The following is a 24,882-nucleotide window of genomic DNA, read 5'->3' as shown; positions in this document are numbered from 1 at the left end:
GGAACGGTGTGCATGTGGACCAAGAACTGAGCCTGGAGTCTGGGAGCACCAGGTGTGGGGTAGCAACGTACTGCTCACACTACTGGTGTTTGGCCCTTCTTGGTGGGGTTCGCTGTACCCAGAGATGGTTTTTGTAGTGAACGGATCATGCTGGGGCCTGATTGCGTGGGAAGCATTTCTCTTGTGTGACCCTTGGCTGCATGCTCATTGTGTGCTTTGCCTTTTCATAGGTTGGAACTCTTGGAGATGTGGGTACACCTGAGGAGTGCTTTACTTGGCCTAGCATTGTACGACGGAACTTGGGTCTAGAGCCCCGTAAAGCTACGGTCATAGCGTACTGGGCAGAGTGCCTCAATCCATAGGAGTACAGAAACCAAGTCCTGAGTGAAACTGGAAAGTCTGGTGCGGATCAAATCATCACGCACCAGACTAGTGCCTGTTGTCTAGGGGGTACAACTCTAGGACTTGGTTGAAGAAACCTTGTGCTGTCCGGGAACCCCACATCTATGGATCCCTGACAGTATCCTCTTTTTGAAGGGGCTGGGCACTGTGCACTTTCTACATTGGATCAAACCGGTCTGGGGCAACTGGAAGTGCACAGGCACCAGATAGGGTGTCTCCAGACCAGTAGCACGGACCTGGTAACTTGTTGTGTACAACATGAAGTGTCGAGAGCGGGTCGAGTCAACATGCCTTGACTGAGCCTCTCCAATCTGGAGGTGCTGAATTTAGCAATATTGGCAATATTGATTCAACATTCTAACATTAGTCTGGGAGGGCTGGGCACCTCAGAGTCTAACGGTTGGCCCCGGAGACCATCCCCCTGTGTTTTGAAGACCTCTGAGTGAACCTCCTATTTGCAGCCTGAACATCTCCTCTTTAATTGTGTACTGGTGTAGGCAAGTGCCCCTTTTGGTATGGTTAGCCCTCCCACTTTTTGCCTGATATTGATGATAACCGAGTGTGTGCTGGGATCCTGCTAAACAAGCCCCTGCACCAGTGTTCTTTCCTGAAACTGTACCATTGTTTTCACAATTAGCACAACCCTGGCACACAGCTAGGTCCCTGTAAAAGGTGCCAGTGGTACCAAGGGCTCTGTGACCAGGGAGGGTCCCTAAGGACTGCAGCATGTATTGTTCCACCCTAAGGGACCCCTCACCAAACACATGCCCACTGCCATTGCAGATTGTGTGTGCTAGTGGGGGGAAACACGAAGTCGACATGGCATCCCTCTCAGGGAGCCATGCTCACAAACCACTTGTCACCTCCCTCTAGCAGGCCTTACAGCCCTAAGGCAGGGTGCACTATATCACAGGTGAGGGCATAGCTGCATGGGCAATATGCCCCTACAGGGTCTAAGTTCATTCTTAGAAATTGTAAGTGCAGTGTGGCCATATAGAGTACATGGGCTGGGAATTGTCATTACAAACTCCACAGCTATATGATGGTTTCCTGAAGACTGGGAAGTTTGGTATCAACGTCTCAGCACATTAAACCCACATTGATACCAGTGTTGGATTTATTGTAAAATGCACACAGAGGTGATCTTAGAGATGCCCCCCAGTATTTTACACAGCCCCTCCCTAGAAGCAGTGGCTAACGTGTGAGTGTTGCAGGGCTTTGAAAAAGGTTACAAAGCACTGCCTATCCTACAGTGGCTTGATGGCAGGCAAATACATCTACACAATAATGTTTGATGAAAGTGTGTGGTGTGGACCATGTAGCTGCATTACATTTGTCAGATACAGGAATATTTCATAAAAAGGCCATTGTTGCTCCCATTTTGCGAGTAGAGTGTGCTATAGGAGGAACAGGTAAAGGTCTTTTGGCATTGGTATAGCAAGTTTGGATGCATTTTATTATCTACTTGGCTATGCCTGATTTTGATACAGGGTTGTCTTTGTGAGGCGGTGAAAATGTGACAGAAAGTTGTTTAGACTTTGAAAAAGTTTTAGTTCTATCAATTTAAAACATAAGTGTTTTTTTAACATCTAGTGTGTGAAGAACTCTTTATGCAACAGTCTGCTTGAGGGAAGAAAAAACTGGCAATTCGATGGATTGGTTGAGATAAAACTGAGATACAACCTTAGGTTGGAGTTTAGGGTTGGTATGAAGAATCATCTTATCTGTGTGCATTTTGAAGAAAGGCTCTTCTAAGGTTAAAGCCTGGAGCTCACTAAGTGAAGTGGTGGTGACTAAGTGCCACTTTCCGGATAAAAATTGAAGAGGGCATGAGTGTAGAGGTTCAAATGGGGAACCCATGAGTCTTGTAATTGCTATATTAAGATTCCAAGAAGGTGTAGGGGTCCTCCTTAGTGGAATCGCTCATTTAAGCCCTTCCATGAAGGCTTTGATGACCTGAATTTTGAAAAGAGAAAGGTGCTGCCTATTTTGTAGGTAAGCAGCTATTGCCGCAAGATGCAACAGTATAGAAGTGTAAGCTAAGTTTGCCTTCTGTAAGTGAAGTAGGTAGCAGACAATGTCTTGTGCTGTGGCTTTGATAGAGTCTATGGCCCTCATTCGGACCTTGGCGGGCGGCGGAGGCAGCCCGCCAAAGTCCCGCCGTCAAAATACCGTACCGCGGTCGCAAGACCGCGGCGGGTATTTTGACTTTTCCCCTGGGCTGACGGGCGGCCGCCGAAAGGCCGCCCGCCAGCCCAGGGGAAAACGACCTTCCCACCATGAAGCCGGCTCGTAATCGAGCCGGCGGAGTGGGAAGGTGCGACGGATGCTACAGCACCCGTCGCGTATTTCACTGTCTGCTATGCAGACAGTGAAATACTAGCGGGGCCCTCTTACGGGGGCCCCTGCAGTGCCCATGCCATTGGCCCCCCAGGGGCCCCGCGACCCCCCTACCGCCATCCGGTTCCCGGCGGGAAAACCGCCGGGAACTGGATGGCGGTAGGGGGGGTCGGAATCCCCTCGGCGGCGCAGCTAGCTGCGCCGCCTTGGAGGATTCCAATGGGCGGCGGTACACTGGCGGGAGACCGCCAGTGTTGCCGGTCCGACCGCGGCTTTACCGCCGCGGTCGGAATGCCCATTGGAGCACCGCCGGCTTGTCGGCGGTGCTCCCGCGTGCCGCAGCCCTGGCGGTTCTATACCGCCAGGGTCGTAATGAGGGCCTATGTGTTTTGAATCACAATAGCAAACAAAGGGGGTGATTCCCCGCCGCCCGCCAAAGTTCCACCGGCAGAATACCGCTACGCGGTCAGAAGACTGCCGCCGTAATTCTGAGTTTCCCGCTGGGCTGGCGGGCGACCGCCAGAAGGCCGCCCGCCAGCCCAGCGGGAAACCCCTTCCCACGAGGATGCCGGCTCCGAATGGAGCTGGCGGAGTGGGAAGGGTGCGACGGGTGCAGTTGCACCCGTCGCGATTTTCAGTGTCTGCTATGCAGACACTGAAAATCTTAGTGGGGCCCTGTTAGGGGGCCCCTGCAGTGCCCATGCCATTGGCATGGGCACTGCAGGGGCCCCCAGGGGCCCCACGACACCCGTTACCGCCAGCCAGGTTCTGGTGGTCAAAACCGCCAGAACCAGGCTGGCGGTAAGGGGATCGGAATCCCCATGGCGGCGCTGCCTGCAGCGCCGCCATGGAGGATTCCTCAGGGCAGCGGGAAACCGGCAGGACACCGCCGGTTTTCAGTTTCTGACCGCGGCTGTACCGCCGCGGTCAGAATGCCCTGGGATGCACCGCCAGCCTGTTGGCGGTGCATCCGCGGTCGTTGGCCCTGGCGGTAGTCTACCGCCAGGGTCAGAATGACCCCCAAAATATTTCCATTTTGCAGCATAACATGCTCTAGTGGTGGGTTTGCATGCTTCTTTAAGATTGTTCATACATTCTTGTGGCAAGTTAAGGGAGCCAAACTCTATGACCTCAGGAGCCAAATTGCTAGGTTGCGAGTTCTGGGGCCTGAGTGTTTGATTTGTCCTTGATTCCGAGGAGAAGGTCTGGCCTGCTGGGGAGCTTTTTGTGTGGAACTACTGAGAGATCGAAAAGTGTTGTGAACCATGGCTGATGGGCCCATATGGGAGCTACTAAGATTATTGTGAGAGATGTCTGCCTGAGCTTCCAAACCATAAATGGAAGGAGAGGGAGTGGTGGAAAAGCGCAGGCAAATATCTCTGACCAACTCATCCAGTGTGTTGCCCTTGGACAAAGGGTGAAGAAACCTGAAGGCAAAGTTTGGGCGTTTCGCGTTTCCTGCTGTGGCGAAAAGGTCTATTTTAGGGAACCAACACTTTTGGAAGTATGACTGGAGGACTTGTGGGCGGAGTTCCCACTTGTGGACTTGTTGCAGCAACCTGCTGAGTAGGTCTGCAAAGTAGTCGTCTGTTCCCGGAAGGTTTTCCGCTAACGGGTGAATGTTGTGATAAAAAGCCCACTTCCAGGGGGCGTGGCCTAGCCGCCGGGCAAGATGGCCGACACGGCGTGAGGCTCTGCCGGGCCCCGGGCTACTGATCCTATTTAATTTATCCTCCAGGTGGCTACGGTGAGTGCAGACCCTTTGGGAGTTGTCCGGAGTCCCCGGCGACTCTTTGGTGGACCGGGGAGCGGCCGGGACGGACGCGGGGAGGCCGGGTCCGTTTGAGCGGGTTTGGCGCCGGCGGCTCCCCGCGCACGCGCGGACGCTGATTGCGCGCGAGGGGGGGGGGGGGGAGGCGCTGAGACTGCTCTCGGGGGATTTCGGAGGGCCTATTCGGCGGCTACATCGAGCCGCACCCCCCCCCCCCCCCCCCCCTTCTCCCTCCCTGGTGTATATCGCGGCTGATGATATTTGACCCCTTGGGCCCCTATTGCCCTGCTGCCGGAGGACTTGCCTGGGCCTTCCGGCCCGCGTGCTCCCGCTGGTGTGTGCTGCTGCCGGGATTTAGCCTAGACGGCCGAGGCGAGTGGAGAACGCGCCGGAGGAGAGGAGCTTTCCGGCCTCCCGGACGAAGAGACGGCCGGAGAGGAGTGATGGTCTGGACCTTTACGCTTTGGTGAAAGGACGGCCGGAGAGGGCTGCGACTTGGTCCTGAGGTGTTCATCTGTGGATCCTGCTGGGGGAGGCCTAAATGCCGCACTGGAGGGCCTGAACCGCCCCTGACTGGAGGACCGAGTGGACACTGGTGCAGTCGGTGAGACGGGGGGCAGAGGCCAGGACTGGCGCAGAGGAGTACTTTTGTGGGGTCTCCTGGTGGCTTGGGGCAGCGGAATACCCTGGCCCTGGCGTTTGGAGTCTGCCCTGGGTCTTTCCTCCCCCCTCTTGTGCTGCGTGGATTGCTTTGCTGCTGGCTGGGTCGGCGGTGCTCCCATAAAGGAGGCTGGTTGGGTTTGGAGTGGCTGGGCGGCGAGCTACAGCGCCTGGAAGCTGTTTGTGGTCCTGCGAGCAGAACTGAGCTGCCAGCTGGATGATTTTCGAAGGTGTGGACCTGCAGTATTCATTTCTTCTTCCAGAGCTGGCGCTAGCTGCAATTACCTGTATCGTATTGAATGATGGGCAAGGCAGATAAGCGACAAGCCAAACTCACCTTCGCGGGTGAAGGAAAGCGCGGCGCTCCCTCCGCCTCCCAGCCTGGAGACGCAGAGATCGAGGACGAGTCTCCAGAGATGTCTGTGCGGTCCATGTTCTTGGAACTTAAGACTAGCTTGGCAGGCATTGATGCCAAGCTGGACCATGTGTCGGAACGGCTTGATCGCATAAGAGCCCGGGTCGATGACCATGATGCCAGGTTTGAGGTTCTGGAGTCACGTACGTCTGAAATAGAGGATGCGCGTAGTGGTGACAGAGAACAGATTGCGCAAATGGAGCGTCTCCTAGAGGTGATACGGAATAAGAACGAGGACTTGGAGGCTCGGTCCCGGTGCAATAACATACGCATTGTGGGGCTGCCGGAGGCAACTGATATGGGTTGTATGGAAGACTTCGTGGAGAATATGTTGCAGGAGCTGTTTGCTGGCGAGCTCTCACGGATGTTGGTGATTGAAAGAGCCCATCGGTCCTTGGGGCCTCGGCCCCCACCGGGTACACCTCCTCGTCCAATTATTGCGCGTCTACTGAATTACAGGGACCGAGACGCTGTCCTCCGTTTGGCTAGGGAGAGAAGGCCTCTAGTATACAAGAACTCCGAAATAAACTTTTTCCCTGATTACACCCCAGGTGTGCAGGCCCAGAGGCGGGCCTTTCTGCCGACGAAGCGTCTACTGAGCCAGGCTGGAGTTGGGTTCGCCCTGTTATACCCGGCCAGACTGAGGGTGCGGCATGAGGGCAAGATGCTGTATTTCTCGGATCCAAAGTAGGCGATTAAGTTTGCTAGACGACTACCACGACAGCCGGGGGCTGCGGGACCTGGAGGGGCGGGTGCAGAGGATGCCGCTCTTAGTGACAATGATTAACCGGCGTGTATGGATTACTGCTTGTTTGGGGCTGAGGGGACGTGCTGGTCTGCTCCGTGATCGGGCCCCTGCTGTGTAGCTGTTGCTTGGCCCAATGGCCCCTCTTCCCTAGAATATTCTGGGTGGAGAGCTGCCTGGCAGGCTTCTGCCCCTAGGATTTAAGTTCACTTTAAGTTCCCTGGGTGGGCTTTGGGGTTGGGTGGGAGGGTAACTGCGAGGGTCCGATTGGGGGCCTGTGTGGGCGGTGGGGGGCTTGGGTCCATTTGGGAATGTTTCAGGTTGCTTTTTTGTTAAGTTCTAGGCAGGTTCTAGGCAGGTGGAGAGGTGTGGTTGCATGCAGTGCTGTGCGGCTGTTGTTCTGGATGAAGGGTGAAGCTACCTCTGCTGTTAGATGCTTGACATGGAATGTGCGGGGGCTCAATGATAATCGGAAGGTTCCCTTGGTGACTGCTTATGTTAAGCGACATGGTATTGACATCTGTATGATACAAGAGACGCATCTGATGGCGTCTGCTGTTGGCAGACTGAAAGTTGGTTGGGTTGGGGAGGCTCATTGCTCTACATATTCTAGCTACACGCGCGGGGTAGCAATTATTATCCGCAAAGGATTGCAGTGGCGTTCGCGCGAAACTATTATTGATCCCAACGGCAGGTATGTGCTACTGAGCGGAACGTTGCTGGACAGGGCTTGTCGACTTGTGGCTGTGTATGGACCGAATATTGATGACCTGGAGTTTTTCCTGGAGGTGTGGCGTCTTGTGGAGTCGTTGGGTGCCGGAGCTGTGATCTGGGGCGGAGATTTTAATGTAGTCCTAGATGCTAAGTTGGACCGCGAAAGTGTGGCCAGAGTGCAGCATGCCTCTTCGGCGAGATCGCTGGCGGCAGTGATGAATAATAGAGCTCTGGTGGACTTATGGAGGCAGAGGCATGTAGGTGTGCGTGAGGGCACCTGCTTGAATTACTTCCATAGCAGCTGGTCTCGCATTGATCGATGGTTGGGCACCAGAGATGTGGAGGCTTGGACTAGAGCGGTTGACCATCTCCCCCGTACGCTATCGGACCACTCGCCGGTGTTATTAGAATTGGCGATCCCTAGTGAGCTGCAACCGATGGTTATGTGGCGATTGCCCAGCGGAGCACTCCGAGACGAGATCTTTCGGGAGGAAGTACGGGATGCGATCCGTTTTTTTTTTGCTGAGAATCGAGGATCGGTGGGGTCTCCCGGCACCGTTTGGGAGGCATTTAAAGTGGTTATTTGCGGGGTTTGTCTCACGAAGCAGCATGGGATTGTGAAAGCTTTAAGACGGGAGATGGCCGATATTGAAGGGAGGCTTGGTGAGCTGGAACGACGCTTGGCGGCGACATGGTCAAGTGAGGTCCTTGCGGAGATCAGACGTGAGGTGTCCCTGTATGAGGAGGTCTCCCTAAGGGAAGTTTGTTTCCTTGGGAGACATGCACAGGCTCGTAGGTATGGGGAGGGCGAGAGAGCCGGGAGAACGTTAGCGGGATTACTTCGTAGACCCTGGGCCAGTAATTATGTCACGAGGTGACAAAACGCTGAGGGCGGCAGGGTGACCGGATCGAGTGGTGTGTTGTAAGTATTTACAGAATATTTCACACAGCTATATGCGGCCCCGGTAGGTCTGAAGGAGGTAGATATGCAGGAGTACTTTGAGAATATTGCGCTGGTGTGGTTTGAGGAGGCACACAGGGCGAATTTGGATATGTCGTTTACAGTAGAGGAGGTGGCAGCGGCGATTCTAATTTTACCTGGGGATAAGTCTCCAGGCGTCGATGGATTGACCCCTGCGTTTTATAAAGAATATGTTGATATCCTTGCTCCGTGTTTGCTAGAAGTGTATGAGGAATCTCTAGAGACTGGGTCGCTCCCAGCCTCCCTTCGGGAGGCTTTAATAGTAACAGTTTTGAAGCCCGGGAAGGACCCGACACGATGTGATTCTTATCACCCACTCTCCATGATAAACATCGATAATAAAATTCTTGCAAAGATGATAGCGGCGCGCTTGATAACAAAGCTGTACAATTCTATGCAGGAGCAGGGGAGTGGCCCCGGGGTGTCCTCTAGAACTGCATGGGAGAGAGATGTGGGAGAGCCTATCCCGGAGGCAATGTGGCGCAGTTGTTGCGCTCACATGAAAGCATTGTCCCCGAATTATAGGTTACGATCGTTGCACTTTAAGTTTTTGCATCGACTATATTATACGCCCAAGAGTCTTCCCTCCATGGGGCTGCTGGAGGATACACACTGCGCTCGCTGCGGGACTCAGGACGCCGTTTTTTTACATCTGGCGTGGGAGTGTGCGGAGGTATATAATTTTTGGGGGGAGGTATGGCAGTCGCTTGCTGAAATGGTAGAGCTGGAGCTTCCTCTCTCCCCTAAGATTGCACTGTTGGGATGTATGGATGAGATTCAGGGACAGCATAGGCGTCTAGTAGGCCTCCTTATGCTGTTGGCTAAGTGCAGGGTTGCTATGTGCTGGGGTCGGGGGAGGGCTCCTCGCCGGTCTGAGTGGCTGCGAGATGCGGCCTTTTGTCATGATCAGTTGTCAGTATTCTGGGGACTTATGCCAGAGGGATCCCGTCCTAAGGATATTTGGGCCCCTCTGAATGAATACTTGGCGGCCCGGAAGGAGGGTGCTGTGTGATTGGTGGCTCCCAACCGCGAGGTTCACCCCCCCATGGATCATGTGTGTTACTATGGTATAAGATAAGCCTGCGCGATGTGACTGCGTGCTCCACCTGCCTTTTTTGTAGTCTAGCAAATTGTTTTCTCCTGTAGTTCCTTCCTATGTTAGTTATGACCTCTGATGTGTAAGTTTTTCCCCTGCACCGGGGCTGTGGATTCCTCGCTCCGCCGGTGCAGAGGATTTTTGAAGATGGATCCCTCGATATTGTAGCATATAGGTAGAGACTTTAGCTGAGAGCCTCTTATGACGTGGTATATTATTGAAGCTGTATGGTTTGCAATGTTTCTCTTCTCTCTCTGATTTTTCCCGTCGAGGGACTTGTTTTGTATTATTGAATGTTTTTGTTCTGTATACAAAATTGAATTAAAAAAAAAAAAAAAAGCCCACTTCCAAATGGTCTGCGACAGGAGAGATAGTTGTGGAGACCGTGTCCCTCCTTGTTTCTGTAGGTAATACATGGTTGTCATATTGTACGTCCAGACTAAGACAACGTTGGGAGTGAGGTGAGGAAGAAATGCTTTCAATGCTAGGCAAATAGCTTGAAGGTCTAAGCAGTTGATGTGGAAATTCTGGTGTTTGGCATCCCAGACCCTGAACTGTTCGGTATAGTAGGAGTGCACCTTATCCAGTCTCTGATGCATCTGTTGTGAGAGTTATGTGGGAAACCGGGTTGACAAATGAACGCACTTTCAACAGATTGTTAGTGTTCCACCAGTGCATAGAACTATATCCTCCAGCTGACCTTGTGACTGAGACCACTGACAAGCTAGACATCCAAGACTGGGTGGAAAAATTGTAGTCTGCCCCGGACGGGTATTGTATGGTCAGGGGAGGATGGCGGAGGATGTTGCTCCGCGACAGAAGGCACTCTTAACCCCTACCCTTATTATTGTTGCCTCTGAATGAGCCTCTCTGGTAACTCTTAGTGTATGAGGGCTGGGGCTGCTTCTGATGTGAGATGAAAGCCTCTGTGGGGGTGGACTTGTAGGTACCTCCGTAACATGGGTGACAAAAAGTGCCCCAGGGAGTAGGGGTTTGCAATGATCCCATAGCTTTGGCTATATCAGTTTCTTTTTTCATTTTTCTAAAGTAGAATCTGCCTGTGGACCAAAGAGATCATCCTTGTTGAAAGGCATGTTAAGATTAGCCTGTTGGACCTCTTGCTTAAAACAGGAACACCTCAGCCAAGCGTGTCACCTAAGAAGAACGCCTGTGTTAACTCCCCAAGCTGCAGTATCTGCTGCATCAAGGGTGCAGCAAATAGAAGTGTTGGTGATGGTTTGACCCGCTGTAGCAATTTGTTGGCCCCTTTTTCTGTGTTCTTCTGGGAGGTACTGGAGGAGCTGCTCTATTTCGTCCCAGTGGGCTCTGTCATAACGGCCAAGTGGGCCTGTGAATTGGTGATACGCCAATGGTTGGCAGCCTGAGCTGCAAACCTCTTCCCAGCAGCATCTATGTGCTTGCTCTCTTTCTCTGGGGGGGTATCCCCAGTAGCTTCAGAATTGGCCCTCTTACGTGCTGTAGTGGAGACAATGGAATCTGGTGGCACTTGGCCCGAATGAATATAGGGTCTGATCGTGCTGCCTTATGTTTCTTATCTACCCTAGGGGTGATGATCTTGGCCCTAACAGGGTCCTTAAAGATGTCACCTGTGTGTCTCATCATGTCCTTTAACACAGGAAGATTCTGTGTGTCTCTGTGTGTAGTAGCTAAAGTGTCAAATAGGAAATCCTGTTCAAGTGGTTCCTTGTTTAGCTCTACATTATGGAAAGCTGCTGCTCTCGCAATGACCTTCTGGAAAGAGGTTCCATCCTCAGCTGGGGAAGGACGATCTGGATCATTTGGGGTAGTGGGATCTGTGCAGTACGTGTCCCATGGGTCAGGATCTTCCCCCCCCCCCCCCCCCACCAGTGTCAGACTGTGGTGACCCCTGAGGTGAAATGCCCAGAGGGTCACTTGGGTGGAGACAATGGTTGAGGAGAATCTGGGGTGGTTGGAGGTGGTAGTGAAGGTGGTTGGGTAGGGGGTGGAAGGAACTCGAAAAAAAGGCAGGGCTAGTGCCCTTGGTTTTCTTCCTGGGGGGAGAAGCAGTACATCCAGTTCCTTCTCAAATGTCAATTTCCTCTTTAGTGGTGGAGGAGAGTAAGGTGTAACAATAATCTGGCCATTCCCCACTTGGATTTGGATTTTTCACTGCTGAAGGTCCAGCTTTTTGTAAATAGTCTTGATGTTGAAGCTGATGAAGCTTTAGTGTCTTTTAGCTTTGAAGGTTGCGGAACTGAGGATTTCGGCATTGATGGGTGAGACTTTGTCGCCGGCGAGGTGGAGGGAGTCGACTGCCAAGCTGACACCGAAGGTCGAGTAGTGCAGAGGATTGCTCTTGGTCAGAAGGGGTTGATGCCAAAGGATTGGCCTCGGTATGGCTTTTTGCCACCAGGCACGAGGCTTACTAGGTAGTTTTCCAGATCCGACCAAGGCTGGGGAGCAGTGGTGGACCGGTGACCTCAGGTGGATATTTTGGTGCCGAAGATTTTTTTGGTTGGCTTAGATGGAGGTATGTGGGCAAGGGCTGCAGGGATAGAACTTCCTGCATCTCAAGGTGTACCTGTGTGTCGGCGCCGGAGCAGTCGTCAAGAGAGAAGGCCTCCCCTTCTTCAACCGTAGACTGCTCTTGCGCATGTTCCTCTCCGAAGATATTGAGAGTGTTGTCTGCGACCTTTTGAGACATTTCGAGGCAACAAGCCCTGTGGTCCCGGAGCATTTTCTTCAACCTGAAAGATTTACAGGCCGCACAGTTGGCTTCTCTGTGGTCCAGGGAGAGGCACAAATTGCACCCTGAGTGCTGCTATGTGTGCGGGTATTTCGTGTTGCAATGCGGGCAAAACTGAAATGGTGTGCGCTCCATCAACAGAAACACATTTTCAGAGAGGCTGCATGAACGTGGAAGGTAGGCCCTGAAGGGCTCTCAGTCTAAGACAGTCGATCTGGTGGAATTTTTCGAGTGGGCGCCAAGATGGAAAATCGCGAACGAGAACAATACCGTTGAAGATAGAAAAGAAACCAGTAGAATTGAACCGAAATGAGGTCGAAGTACAGAGCGAAGGCACACATGTCCGAACCCAATGGCGGAGAGCAAACAATCTAACAATAGAGTTGATGCCCATGTGCATTATCACAGAGTGGAGTAGTCACTCGACCGTGTGACTCAAAAGACTTTTTCGGAGAAAAGCAACTTCCACAAATCCAGAACCAACACTAAATGGCAGGAGTATGCAGTGCATGTGTATCTACAGCCAAACATATATTTCTGGGGCACCAGAAAACAGTACTCACAGATGGCTGAATCGTAGTGAGTCTCTGTGGACTGGGGCAAAACATCCATCATGATCCGCTAAACAGGAAGCCCTGTATTCCCTCCATCCTGAAAGATTGAATGAAACAGCAGGCAGGGGCGGTGGTCTTCTGAAGTAGCTATAACAAGTGTGCCAACTACCACTGATATCTATAAATTAAACTATTCGCCAAAGCTGAGACTGCCCAAAGAAGTTACCATAGGAGAGAAGCTGCATTTTCATATACCTAGACTTTACTGTTATTGTTCAGAAGGTGAGGCACAGTTTTATGCCAGTGAAATGAAAATTGCATAAGCGTGGAATACCACCTACTATGCTATACCCCACCCACCTGAAGATGACTATGCCTAATAAAGTGTAGATATTTCTTAATTTGCAGGAGAGGGGCATCTCCTCACCGTAGGGACAGGGTGAAACGTCTGTCTAACACCTTAGTGACAAGTAATCTACAATAACTGCCTTCCCACTTAAGGACAATATGATTTAGCAATGCCTGCTTAGTTAATGGCAATCCCTGCTTAGTTAATGGAGTTGCCTCGGGTAAGGTCTTGAGAAAACCTGTTTTGAGATTAGTGCAACAATTCCAGTGCATCTCACTCTGCAACTAATACAGTCAAACTTTTACAATGAAACAATACAGTTAATAACCATAGTGGTATAATATGCTATTGAATAGTACTGAAGGTAATCTAGTGTTAGCCAACTAATGGCATATCTCTAGCATGTGGTGCAAATCTTTATAAAGTATTTAATAGCCTAGTAGATAATGCTGTGCCCTTTTAAGTTACATTTATTTGTAAAGCATACAATCACTTGTGAGCATATCCTGGCGCTGGGAAGGTTTGTGCGCCTAGCCTCACCAAGGACAGGATATTATTTGAAAAGCCAGGTCTTTGTGCGGAACTCAAGAAGGGAGAAGGAGGCTCCAATGTATAGTGGGAGCTTGTTCCTCACTTTAGCAGCGATTTAAAAAAAAAGGTCGGCCTATGGACTTGTTTCTGTGGATGCCCAGATGTGTGCAAGTCAGAGTGGAAGTGTCTGAGAGGTTGATGGAAAGAGATGTGGATGTTCAGATTGATGGAAGAAGAGGCAGGGTATATGTTTAGTAGTGCCTTTAATGTGTGAGTGAGGAGTTTGAAGTGAGTGTGTTTGTTTACTGGGAGCTAGTGGAGCTCTGTGAGGTGAGGTGTGATGTGTGTTCTGCAAGGGAGGTCGAGGATGGGTCTAGCTGCTGAGTTCTGGAGGGTTAGTGGCATTCTGGTGAGTTGCTTGGTTATTCCAGCAGATAGAGTGTTAACATAGTCCAGCTTGGAGGGTGTGAGTAGACGTTTTTCTGGTGTTGTAGGAGTGCTATTTGAAGATTTTCCACAGCATCTTCAGGGTGTGGAAGCAGGATGCAGTAACAGCGTGCTGTCAATGATGAAACAGAGGTTCTTGAGTTGGTGGCTGGGGCTAGATGTGGGTCCAAGGTCAGCCAGTCACTAGGTGGCGTCCCATGGTGAGGTGTTTTTCCCAAAGATGATTACTTCTGTCGTGTCAGTGTTGAGCTGGAGACAGTTGGCCTTAATCCAGATGGCAACATCGGTTATGCAGGTGGTGAACTAGTTGTCCGAGAGGGCGAGTATGAGCTCTCTGTCATCATCGCAGGAGGGGCAGCATTTCCAGCACCCCCAAAATGGCCTGTTTCTCTCTAATGATGAAGAAATAAATCAAGAAACACGTCTAGAGTTACACAGCACATGGTGCACCCTCAAGGGTAAATAAATTAAGCACTACTATCGAAGTAACTGTTATCATGCGCTGCATTTACGATGATGCATTGGAGCAAACTGAGTGCTGGGATGTGAGGCATTGTGCTCCCTCCCCTTCTGTTTGGAAAGGCTCCCATGAGCTACTGAGCCGACAAGCTTGTGTTGCTGCTCCTGTGCCTAATGAGTGGTATGAAGGCCTAGGAAGGCTTTGGGTAGCATTTTCAGCACCCCTACAATAACTTGTTGCTCTCTACTGATGAAGGAATAAATCCACAAACATGTTTCAGAGTTACACAGCACAGGCTGCTATAACAAGGGTGAAAAATTAAGAACTACTACTGAAGTAAGGGTCATCATATGCTGCATTTACCATGAAACATTTGGGCAAATTGAGTGCTGGGATTAGGGAATGTACTCCCACCCCTCCTTCTATAGGATAGGATGTTGATGTCATATGCGCAGATGATTGGCCAGATGGGTTATTTAAGCGTTGAAAAGGGTCTGTCTGAGGCACAAACCTTAAAACACCCAACAGAAGAGTTTACGGGCATTTTAGGAGTATAATGCTATGAAGATGGCTTTTGGTCTGTCCCTCGAGAAGGAGCATAGCCATCGGAGAGCAGGTCCTTGACTGCCAATCTTGCGAGGACATCTGATGATGATGAGGTGTATCTCCTCTGTCCAGGATCATGTGGCTGTCATCTGTGGCAGCGATAAGTGCTGTTTGTGTACTGTGGTTGTGTCTAAAACAGGACTGTGTGGTGTAGAGAAGCGTGTAGTTGATAAGGTCGTTAATGGGGTGCTTGTTGATGAGCTACTCAAGGATCTTTGCTGTGTATGGTAGAGGGAGGTCCATCTGTAGTTGGTGAGCGAAACTGGGTTCACGAGAATTTGTGAAATACTAAGCAGACCCTGGCCTATCTGCGTAAGCTAGGAGGATACTTTGTTGGTGTTGTATGCTGCTGAATGCAATGACTGCCAAATAAATGGACTACTTAGGGACTGTTTGGTATATGCGAGGAGTTCTGAATGATGAATTCTATTTGGAGGAAGTTCATGGTGTGTCATGGCTGAATTGTAGTGTTATGAACTAGGCAAGAACCAGCTATATATGCATATCTGCGCTCTGTTTGATGCATGTCATGCGCCTGTCTAATGTGGCCTGTTAGAGGATTGTGAATGTTGTTTACAAACGGTTACTACTATTGCAAGGAGCATTATTGCTGGCTTCATGGCTTACCTGGGCTGTGTTGGATGTATTAAAGTTCATCATCCTAATGTGTTCTGATGTAATTTTGTGTGTGTTGTTTCTTGGTGGTTTTTGTAAATGTTTTGTCCCATGCCATAGCCAGCTAGTGAGCTTACCTGGCGATGTTGGCTGTAGCATGAAATGTTCTGTCTAATGTGTGCTGTTGGATACCGCAGTGGCCGGTGGGAGCTATGCACACAGTGAAAAACATTACGTGCTTAGCTGAGATGGCTATCATTAACTTATGATGAGCAATGAATGAAACTAGACGATAAAAAGCATCATGCTCATAGGTTAGACAATATCTTAATTTTTGTCTCAGGATTGTCGAAATGCCACAGGCAGTCCAATACACAGCTTCAGGAAATACTCTCAAATCCGCTAATGCCACCAAAAACCAAATATATGAACAAGAAAGTAGCTTATTTCCCACTATGCGGTTTTAGCGCAAATAACCGTCTGCATGCACTACCTCAACATAATACTTTTATCTAGGAGCGGTAACTCAGCTCCTCGCCGGCTGGCTATGTCCATAGCCAACCAGTGGTAAATCAGGCATCTAAATAATTAGTGAGACCAGCAACAGACAGCCAGTGAGCGATAATTTCTCATTTTACCTTTTGATCCCACACCTCATCTGATGAACACAGTGATCCCAGATTACCCTAGAACGTGTGCCAGATCTGCAGAAACTGACAATTAGCGAAAAGGGATTAGTAAAATGAAGACGATTAAGCCAGAATGACAGAGGAATCAAGAAAGTAACATGAGAAGATTGGATGTTGCACATAATTGACTCTTCCAAAGACTCATCAGCTGTTCAAAGGCACTTTGCCTGTTAGGATAGCCATTACTTTTCGAATGGAAAGTCCACCTCTACTTCAGCCTTTGCTTGGCTGGAAACACAGATTTGCGGAAATATACGATCCTTACTGACTCTCAATAACCCTCAATTTTCTTTTATCCCCAGCCTCGGCCAGCAAGCAATGCGCTCTCTTTAGTATTTAATAATGTTGTATACTTCCATGCCAGCACATGTGTGAAGGGCCACATGTTGCGTTGGCATGATAGTTTGGAGCGAGGCCCCAGAAATTGCATCGTGGCCAGGCAGTGCACCCGCAACATGCCGTGTAAACTTCCATCAAATGCGTGAAGCACAGCCTCGTCAAGCACGGCTTCCAATTTGATGTGAGACAACAGAAGGCTTTTGAAGAGTGCAGCATTGTTGAGTGGAGGTTGCCTGCTGTACCACAAGCGAATGCACAAGCCTATAGGGCCACACTAGGAAGTGCTTCTCATTGAGGTGGCACATTTAATGCTTTTAGTGCTGATGACAAGGGGCAGACAACACTCGGCATTGCACTGCGAGGCACACCAATGTACCATGTGAAGTATGACAATCAGTTCATTTGTGAGCCATCAATTTGGGTTAGAAAAACATGCATTCAATGTAAAACAAGTACACCTACTTTGAAGATGGTAGAAAGGGAGCAACTCATCAATTCCACATGCAAAAAGTTCCCCAATAAATATGATTCCACTATTACTCTATGAAAATAAATTATCTGTATGAGACAATGCAAGGTGCAATGCCAACAGAACTTTCCATGCCTGTAGCTCGAACACTATTAAATAGAGAAAAATGTAAAGAGGATTTGTTGTTGATCTCAAAATCATTAAGGATAATATATTTGAAACAAAACTGAGATCTACGCTTTCAGGTCACTATTTGGGTCCAGACAGCAGGAATGTTTGCAAAGAGAAGAGAGAGAATGAGAAGGGGGTGAAATGGAAGTGAAGGATGAGTACTCCACTGTAATTAATATGTTCGATAAAAGATTTACTCCTTGGTGCAGTGTTGTTTTGGAGTGGCACAGGGTCTTTAAGAGGCTACACAAGTTCTTCTGGTGAACTGGTCATTGCATACATGGCTGCAATGAGGTGCCTGGCAGCAGCGAGTAAGTCCAAGATTCAGGAAAAACTACTGTCCACAGAAGAACCCATACTGGAACACTAGCGGTATTGAACATGCTGCACTGTATATAAAAGGACATTACAATATCTAGCATAGATGGTGATCACTGGAAGTTTGAAAACTTAAATAAGGGTTATTTAGGCAATTCTAAAATACAGTAAAAGGATATGAAGAATTCTGGTTACTAGAGCTCTGGTGGACACGGTTCCAAACAATCTATAACTGCAAATGGCTGAAATGGACTGTGAATTTGCTTGACGGCTTTCTTTGCATTTATCTATTTAGGGAAGGGTATAAAAATGGTAGCGGTGTATCTAACCCATAACCACCATTATGGGACAGAATAGAAAGCTTGTGCCTGGTAATTAACTGGGGATTAATAGTTTGTACTCCATGAGACAACCATTATTGAAGAAACACTGGCTTCCTGGTCTCTAGTGCATAGGCAGCTGGGAATTCATACATAGCCAGCCACCAATCTTAATAAAGCTGGTGTCTTGATCAACTGAATCAAATGGCTCTCTTGCAGCATAACCACATTAGATGACCTAATACATAGCAACAGTTCGAGAACGATTGAGGTCTAGCGTATGTTTCCATCCAACCTTCAAACAAACATTGGATATTTTAGGTCTCTTGGGGGTCTTGCTTCGGTTGCCAAAACATGCATTTGTGATAAGAGAATGTACTGAGTAGAGGTGAGAAGACAGATTCTTTGAGAAATTGTGATTGCTAGCCCAAGAAGCAGGACTGAGTTTTTGAAGGATGAGTTTAATGGGAGGAATTAGCGTCACAAGAAATGGAAACTTATTTTGATTCTGTGATTAAGTGGCATACCAAAAGTTCCATTTACCATTATTTGAGTGGTTTAAGTGGTGATGGAGGATCAACTACAACTGACCTTGGTCAATGCAGTAAACTGATAACAGATATTGACAGATATGCAGAGGTCAATGTGCACAGTGCCTCATGTCAAATCTTTGAAACTGTTACGCTTAGCATAGTGTTGATGCCTGGATTATTGTTGAAGGTTGGCGATTGAAGTGCAAAGGGAAGGAAGGTGAAGCTTTAGACTAGGGACAATTTGCGAGCAAAGAAGATAGTAGGATGGAAGGTGGCAGTCAGGACCCAACAATGATTGAAGTAGGAGTTGCAGCTGTAGTAATGAGTGATGGAAAGATGTGAAATAAAAGTATGTTGCTGGTAGTGTCTGCTGAAAATGGGAGATGGTGTGTAGGAAGTTGGGAAAAGAAGGTCAAAGTGTACAGGGCAAAAGCGTTGAAATGAGTGAAAGCCAAAGTGATGAATGACGTTGTTCAAGTAGACAAATATCCAAGATGTCAGTATGTGACTGTCTTGTACCGCTGTGATTCTTACTTAGAATTGCTCCCTTACCTTGCTCTTTTTTTAAGTGTCAAGTGGAATGCTCCTTACTGCATGGGAGATGTTCGATTTCTGATTATTAGCCATTAAGATTCCTTATCTGGCACTTGCTGCCTGAAAGGGGCTAACAGAACTACACTGTATGTTTTGGTGAATAAACCTTACTGTTTATCTGCCTGCATTGAAGACATGTCTTTTCAAAGAAGTGGTTGATTTCCCTCTGTGCGTGCTAGGACAATTAATCTACCATCCATGTGGCCGCGTGTTTGGGAACCGATTTGTGCTGGTCTGTCTGTGTTGCAAAAATGTTGAAAGAAGGAGCGAATACAGAGTGTACCATACATGATCAGTTTAGAAAGACCAAACATAGTGTTTCACCTCTCAGTTGAGAAACAAATCTTGATATCAGTGTTCTGTTATAGATCACAGCTAGAATATGGGGCTCAGACATGACCACTCTTCTCTGTGTAAATACTGAGCGGACATATAGCATTACATCTCCATTCAAGTGAAAATCAATTCAGGGTAGCATATGCCACAATAAACTTTATTAAATCAGCTATGCCTGATGTTTGACCACCACACAAAACCTCAATGATGTACTACAGGATTCCTTCGTCAGGTTTGAAGGCATTTTATTACCAACCTGCTAATATACTGTTAAAGCATGTTTTACTGGCATGCATACTTCAGTTTGACTCTCCATTTTTCTGCATTTGGTGAGCAGTATGCTCGCATTCATCGCAGATCCATACACTTTTACCTTCGTACTTCGTTCACAGTGCATATTTGTCACAACTGGAACAGGGGTCCTTCATCTGACCCTTAGAAGAGAGAGAAAGTTTTCAAGTCTTCAAAAGGCAAGAGCACAAGAACCTAAGAGGGGGACTTCTTTACCAAACATCCATCCACAGCCAGATCTCCAAGCCAAGGAAATATGGTTCCAGCAGCTGCAGACTGTGAGGACAAAGAAAAGTCAGGCTCCAGTACATGTCCAGGGATGGTGGCAGGGCCCTCGGAGTGTCCTTGCCTGAAATAACATTTAGTGGGCTGCTGTGTCTCCAACCGGGGTGTTCAACCCCATGCCTGAGATTTACAGTAATGAAGGATAAGTTTCCCATCGCTGCCAAAGCACTGTAAAAAAAGAGAAAGGATGAGAGACAAAAAAAGAGGAAGAGTGGGTAAAACAGGAGTGGTTGACATCGAAAGACGAGACATTCAGAAATAGGTGATCTAACAAGGAAAAGGAAAGAGAATGGTGGAGTACAAAGCGAGACAGAGTGAGAGAGCAAAACATACAATTTAGAAACTGTGAAAGGTGTGTGTTTGCAGTCGGGACAAAAAAAAGAACGGAAGAAAATAAAACGTTTAAGTTGTGAATAATATGGATGTAAAATAGAAAGAGGAAGGGATAAAAGAGGGAGTAGGAGCGACATATGGATTTGCAAACAGAGAAGGACTGCAATAATTAGCTATATATAGGGAGAGCTGGAGAGAACGAAAAAACAGTGTGGACAGCGAGTGTAACTAAGTGAGAAACAACGAGAGTGAAAGTGAGCGAGATGAAAATGGATAGGAAATTGAAAGACACATACAGAAAAAGTGTGTGCGACCACAAAGGAGGAGAAATAGGTGAGAAGATATCACAAGGGGAAGTGTGAGAAAGAACGTAGAGTAACAAATGCAATTAAAAAATGAGCATTTAAGAGAGAGTGCAATGATGAGGACAAAGAGATAGACTGAAAACAGAAGGCATGGAAAAGAAAACAGATATACGAAAGAAATAAAAAACACAAGATACTGACAGTGAAATGTGACCAAGACAGAGAAAGTGAAGTGGTAAGATGCACAGAGGAGGTGGAAATTAGATCACATAGAAGAGAGGACAAGAAGAGCACAATAACAAACCAAAAACAAGAAAGAAATGAGAAAAAAAAACGAAAAAAAAAAAACTTTCAAATGATTAGCGATTGACCTAGCAAGCATTCCATAATCTCAAAACGCTGACATTCCTTAGGGAAGATAAGGGTGATAGGCAGCAAAAAGCACACTGCTTGCTGGGTGGCATTAGTAGGTCTCGCCTAACAAACAACAAAAGCTGTTTGTTGGTGAAAAGACCTATTGTTAGCTTACAGTGGCCTTAGAGCGTGACTACAGCTTACCAATGATCAGCATTGCTTTCACTCTCATTGGCTAGCTTCTCATTTGCTAGCTGTGCGGGCTTTCTTTCCTCTTATTTTTGTTCCGCCCCCGGGGCATGGATGTATTATTTGTGTCCTTCCTCTGTTTGCTTTTGAAGTACTATTTTTTTTCCTTTTGTGTTTAGCACTGTATGAGAGTGCATTTGTTTTCCAGCTGTCTCCCTCCTGTAGTTCTCTGCCCCGGCCTCGCTCGGTCGCCCATGTGCATGTTTGCACTTGCCCTCTTGAACTACTACACTCCGTGTTGCTCTTTTACCCGTGCACTTCCCCCCCACACGTTGCTCTCTCTAGCTCACTGCTTCTTCCACCTGCCCCCGTGGCCTATGTTGTTTTTGTTCCCCACTCCTTCATGTTGCTTCCCAAAACCTGCACCCTCCTTTTTCCTTTGTGATGCTTCCCCTTACCAGCACCCTTTGTGATGCTTGCTCCCACCATTGTCTATTTTAATGCTTCTACTCACCGGCAACCTGTGTTGCTTCCCCCTACCAGAGCTGAAAAAAAAACCAAAACACTTTTGTGTTAAAATGTTTTTAATTTACCAACCCAACTCAATAAATTATAAATGCGCTTGCGTCATTTTGTAGGCACTGCATCACAGGGCCTTTTTTTGTTTGCTGTCTTTAGCAACCTCATGGATGCTGGTTACAATGGCAAAAAAACACTTAGAAAGCCAATAGGCGAGCCCAATGGGCTTTGCTGATGCTTGTTACCTATTACCGTTTCATGCTCGGCGCCAGTTCTTAGAATCTGGGACTGCAAGGAGGGCAAAGGACTTAACCTAGCGAAGATCTAGTCAGCGTTAACCACCAATGTTAATATCCTGCTGATGCCATGGCAACCAAACATAATGGAGAAACACATTCAAAAGGGGGAAATCCTCTTTTGCCATCCTTTGTGCACAGCTCTTCTAAAATGTCCATAATAGGTTAGTGAGAACCAGTGATATGAGCTGTCTGGCTGCACATGGCATTATATATTGTTGCTTTCTGTGTATGGTCCATTAGAATCCTCCAGTATGGTTAACACTTGCACCTAATTTCTGAGGTTATGAAAGTCTGTGATAATACAATAGGGCCACCAATCCAGCTCCACGTTGTACATGTGGTGCACTCATTCCAAAGTAATCTGTAGCAAAGGTGCCCTTTCAAATAAATCATAAAAATATCTGCCACGTACCTGAGCTTGTAGCTTGCCTGCCGTGCTTGCTGTTAGTATCCTAAATCTTCTTTAAAAGCAGAAATATTCTACTTAGGGCCTTAGTTAGAGCTGCTGGACTGGGACATCCACCCAAAAGTGCCATATAACCCACCCATCTTACTTAGAGTGCCAATGACATCAATGCACTCATTTTAGCAGACTGGACATTCGTCACTTTTTGATGGATGTCGTGTCGGGAGTAAATCTGACTCTAAAAAAGTAGGCCCCGTTTATGATGGCCTGGAAAAAGGCCCAGATTTTCAACACACTCAGAGTTATCGATAACGGGAGTAAAATCTGGTCTCTTCAGCTATGAGGAATTACCAGAGGAATTGGCAATTCCAGGCCTGATTCCACAGTAATTCCTTATTTTTCCCTGTTTTTTTCTCATGAGAAAATAAACAGATCTGTGGATCCGATACAACCGGTAACTGTTTTTACTGGCCACATCATAATTACGACTATTTGTAATCAGGGCGCTGGACTTTTAAAATGTAGCCTGAAGACAGGCTGGCAGTCCTCGTGATTTTCGAAAGGGGACCCTCATGCACCAGCCGCCTGAATAAAGTTTGAGATCTTAGAGGAAATGCTTGTAAAGAGGACGATAAACAAACAGAATCAGTGGATCTTTTTAGTTGTCAACGTTTTTGTATTTACTTCCGTGAATAAAGGATGTTTTAAAGTTTCCAAATGTAGCCCACATTCAGGCATTGTGTCTACTACTGCCGACATAAAAATTGTACATTTAATTACTTTGTCAACCTAGGGCTCTCTCAGTACACTCAAGACATATCCAGCTAATATATAATTGAAGCAGCTACCTGAAAGAAACCTCAAGTCCAAACCAAAGGCAATGTGTCTGCACCTATTTAGTAGAAGGTCATACCTCAAAGAGGGTGCCCACTTCCTGGTCCGGAGAAGGAGCGAAAGACTGGTTCACATATATGAACTGTAAGAGAAAAAAAATATTAGTCAGGCCAGGGATGCTTACAGCAGATATCAATACCTACATGGACACTGAGTGAGGTGAATGGTTGCCCATCAAGCCTACATGAATCTGTGTCTGCTGCAGCACTAACCACTCTACTAAGTCTCACTTTCACTTACATCACAAAGAAGCACTGGAATTACAAGCAGAAACCTAATGTCAAGGTCAGTCAGAACACAATTCCTGGTTCTGCCATTAACATCTTAGTTTACAATACAAAGCAAGAACATGATGGTGCTGAATCACACTGCAATTCACTCGACACAAAAAGAAGAAATTAAATAGCCTTTATTCAACAGTCAACATTTTCCACAGGTGAAAATGAAGCTCAGTTTATCCACAGATGGAAACATACGAACGTTTACATTTCTTTAAAAATATATAGAAAAAAACACATTTCCAGCAATTAGTTGCTCAATAATAGAAATCTTGGAACTCTTCTTGCTTTTTCTTCTCTTTTCCATTCACACAGATGGATGGAGAGTTTTGTCTTAAAAGCGTAAAACCACAGAAATTCACCAGTTATGGTTATGAATTTACACAAGACACTACAACTTCCTGGGCCCACCATGCTGTTCCATTAGGTTTTTGTAGTGTCTGTGCCACCGCATTTGACAGTGCATGGTTGGGATTTGGTATTGAGCCTGGCTGGCACCAGGCTCTGTGCCCAGCCTGCCTTGGCCACCAAACTCATGATTCGCAGGGTCTTTGGATGACCACGACCATCCTCAAGTGGGTGAGCTTAGCAGGAGTTGTGCAAAGTCAGTAGCCTATAGCCAGGCCCTGTTCTCTGCATCTTGCCTTCCAAGAAAAACCATACACTCCTTTTAGTGTTTGGATTTGCATATAAGTTTCTTTTTTTTTTTTACGCTTCTTGAAACGCTCAAAATGGTTAAAAATTGAAAACCTAATATGGGCACTGGTGACCTCTTGAGTCAGCTATGACTCGTGAGCAATGCGCAGTATTTAGTGCAATTTTCTTGGGGTACCTTGAACATTCTATGCATTGGGATAAACTTGTGACTCAGAGCAGACTCACAAGTTTCAAGATGGTGAAAAACAAGTGGGGCAGAGTTTTTATCACCACAGTTGGGGCAATGCTGGGTGGTAGGAATTGTCTGGAATCCTGCAGATTCCGCAAGTTTCCATCACTGAAATGTAGGGAAAATGCGTGATTTCAGGCAAAATTGGAGTTTCGTAGGGCATTGTGGGTAAGAAAATGGTGTGGGGGTGCATTTGAAGAACACCACTCTGGACTTCCCAGAATGTCTACTTTTCAGAAGTGACTGCGTCTTGTAGGTTTTTCCAGATAGCAGCCTACCCAAGCCCAAAAAGTGCAGCTGCTCACCACTGCAAGTGGTACGATATTGGAAGTTAGCCAAGCTCTGCTGGCCCATAAATGAAATCAAGACTGAAAAGAGTCAAATTTCCTTTCCCTTGCCTTTCTGATGAAATGTTTTAGTCAGCAAGGGGGGCAGAAAGACTGTGCCTATTTTTGGGGCTTGGGGCATTTCCATGCCCATTCTGGGAAGTCCCCACCCCTAATAGTCCTTGGTACCCAATATGCTTTTGCCCCCCCCCCTTCTCCCTGGGGGCAGAAAGACTGGGCCCATTATTTGTTTAGGGTGGGGGCACTGCCATGCCCATACTGGGCAGTCCCCACCCCTACACTAAGTGCCTAATGGGCTTTCTGCGGGGGGAT

General features: G+C 47.7%; 1 protein-coding gene across 3 annotated transcripts in view; it reads right to left on the bottom strand.

Annotated features, from left to right (window-relative positions):
* Positions 1 to 24,882, bottom strand: part of ATG12 (autophagy related 12) — a 62,185-nt gene that overhangs the window by 14,622 nt on the left and 22,681 nt on the right. The window contains exons 3-5 of one of the 3 annotated variants that reach the window (XM_069200604.1): positions 23,079 to 23,141; positions 21,456 to 21,486; positions 19,321 to 19,928 (exon numbers count right to left, since the gene is read on the bottom strand). In XM_069200604.1, coding sequence (XP_069056705.1) covers positions 21,478 to 21,486; positions 23,079 to 23,141 — 72 coding nt within the window. In that variant the 3' untranslated portion in view covers positions 19,321 to 19,928; positions 21,456 to 21,477. Of the gene's footprint in view, positions 1 to 19,320; positions 19,929 to 21,455; positions 21,487 to 23,078; positions 23,142 to 24,882 lie in introns of those variants that run through there. The other 2 variants (XM_069200602.1, XM_069200603.1) reach the window with 2 other exon arrangements.

This window comes from Pleurodeles waltl, chromosome 7 (genome assembly GCF_031143425.1).
Source record: "Pleurodeles waltl isolate 20211129_DDA chromosome 7, aPleWal1.hap1.20221129, whole genome shotgun sequence".
In the NCBI taxonomy this organism is placed as follows: Eukaryota; Metazoa; Chordata; class Amphibia; order Caudata; family Salamandridae; genus Pleurodeles; species Pleurodeles waltl.
This window is presented reverse-complemented; position numbering and strand designations above follow the sequence as displayed.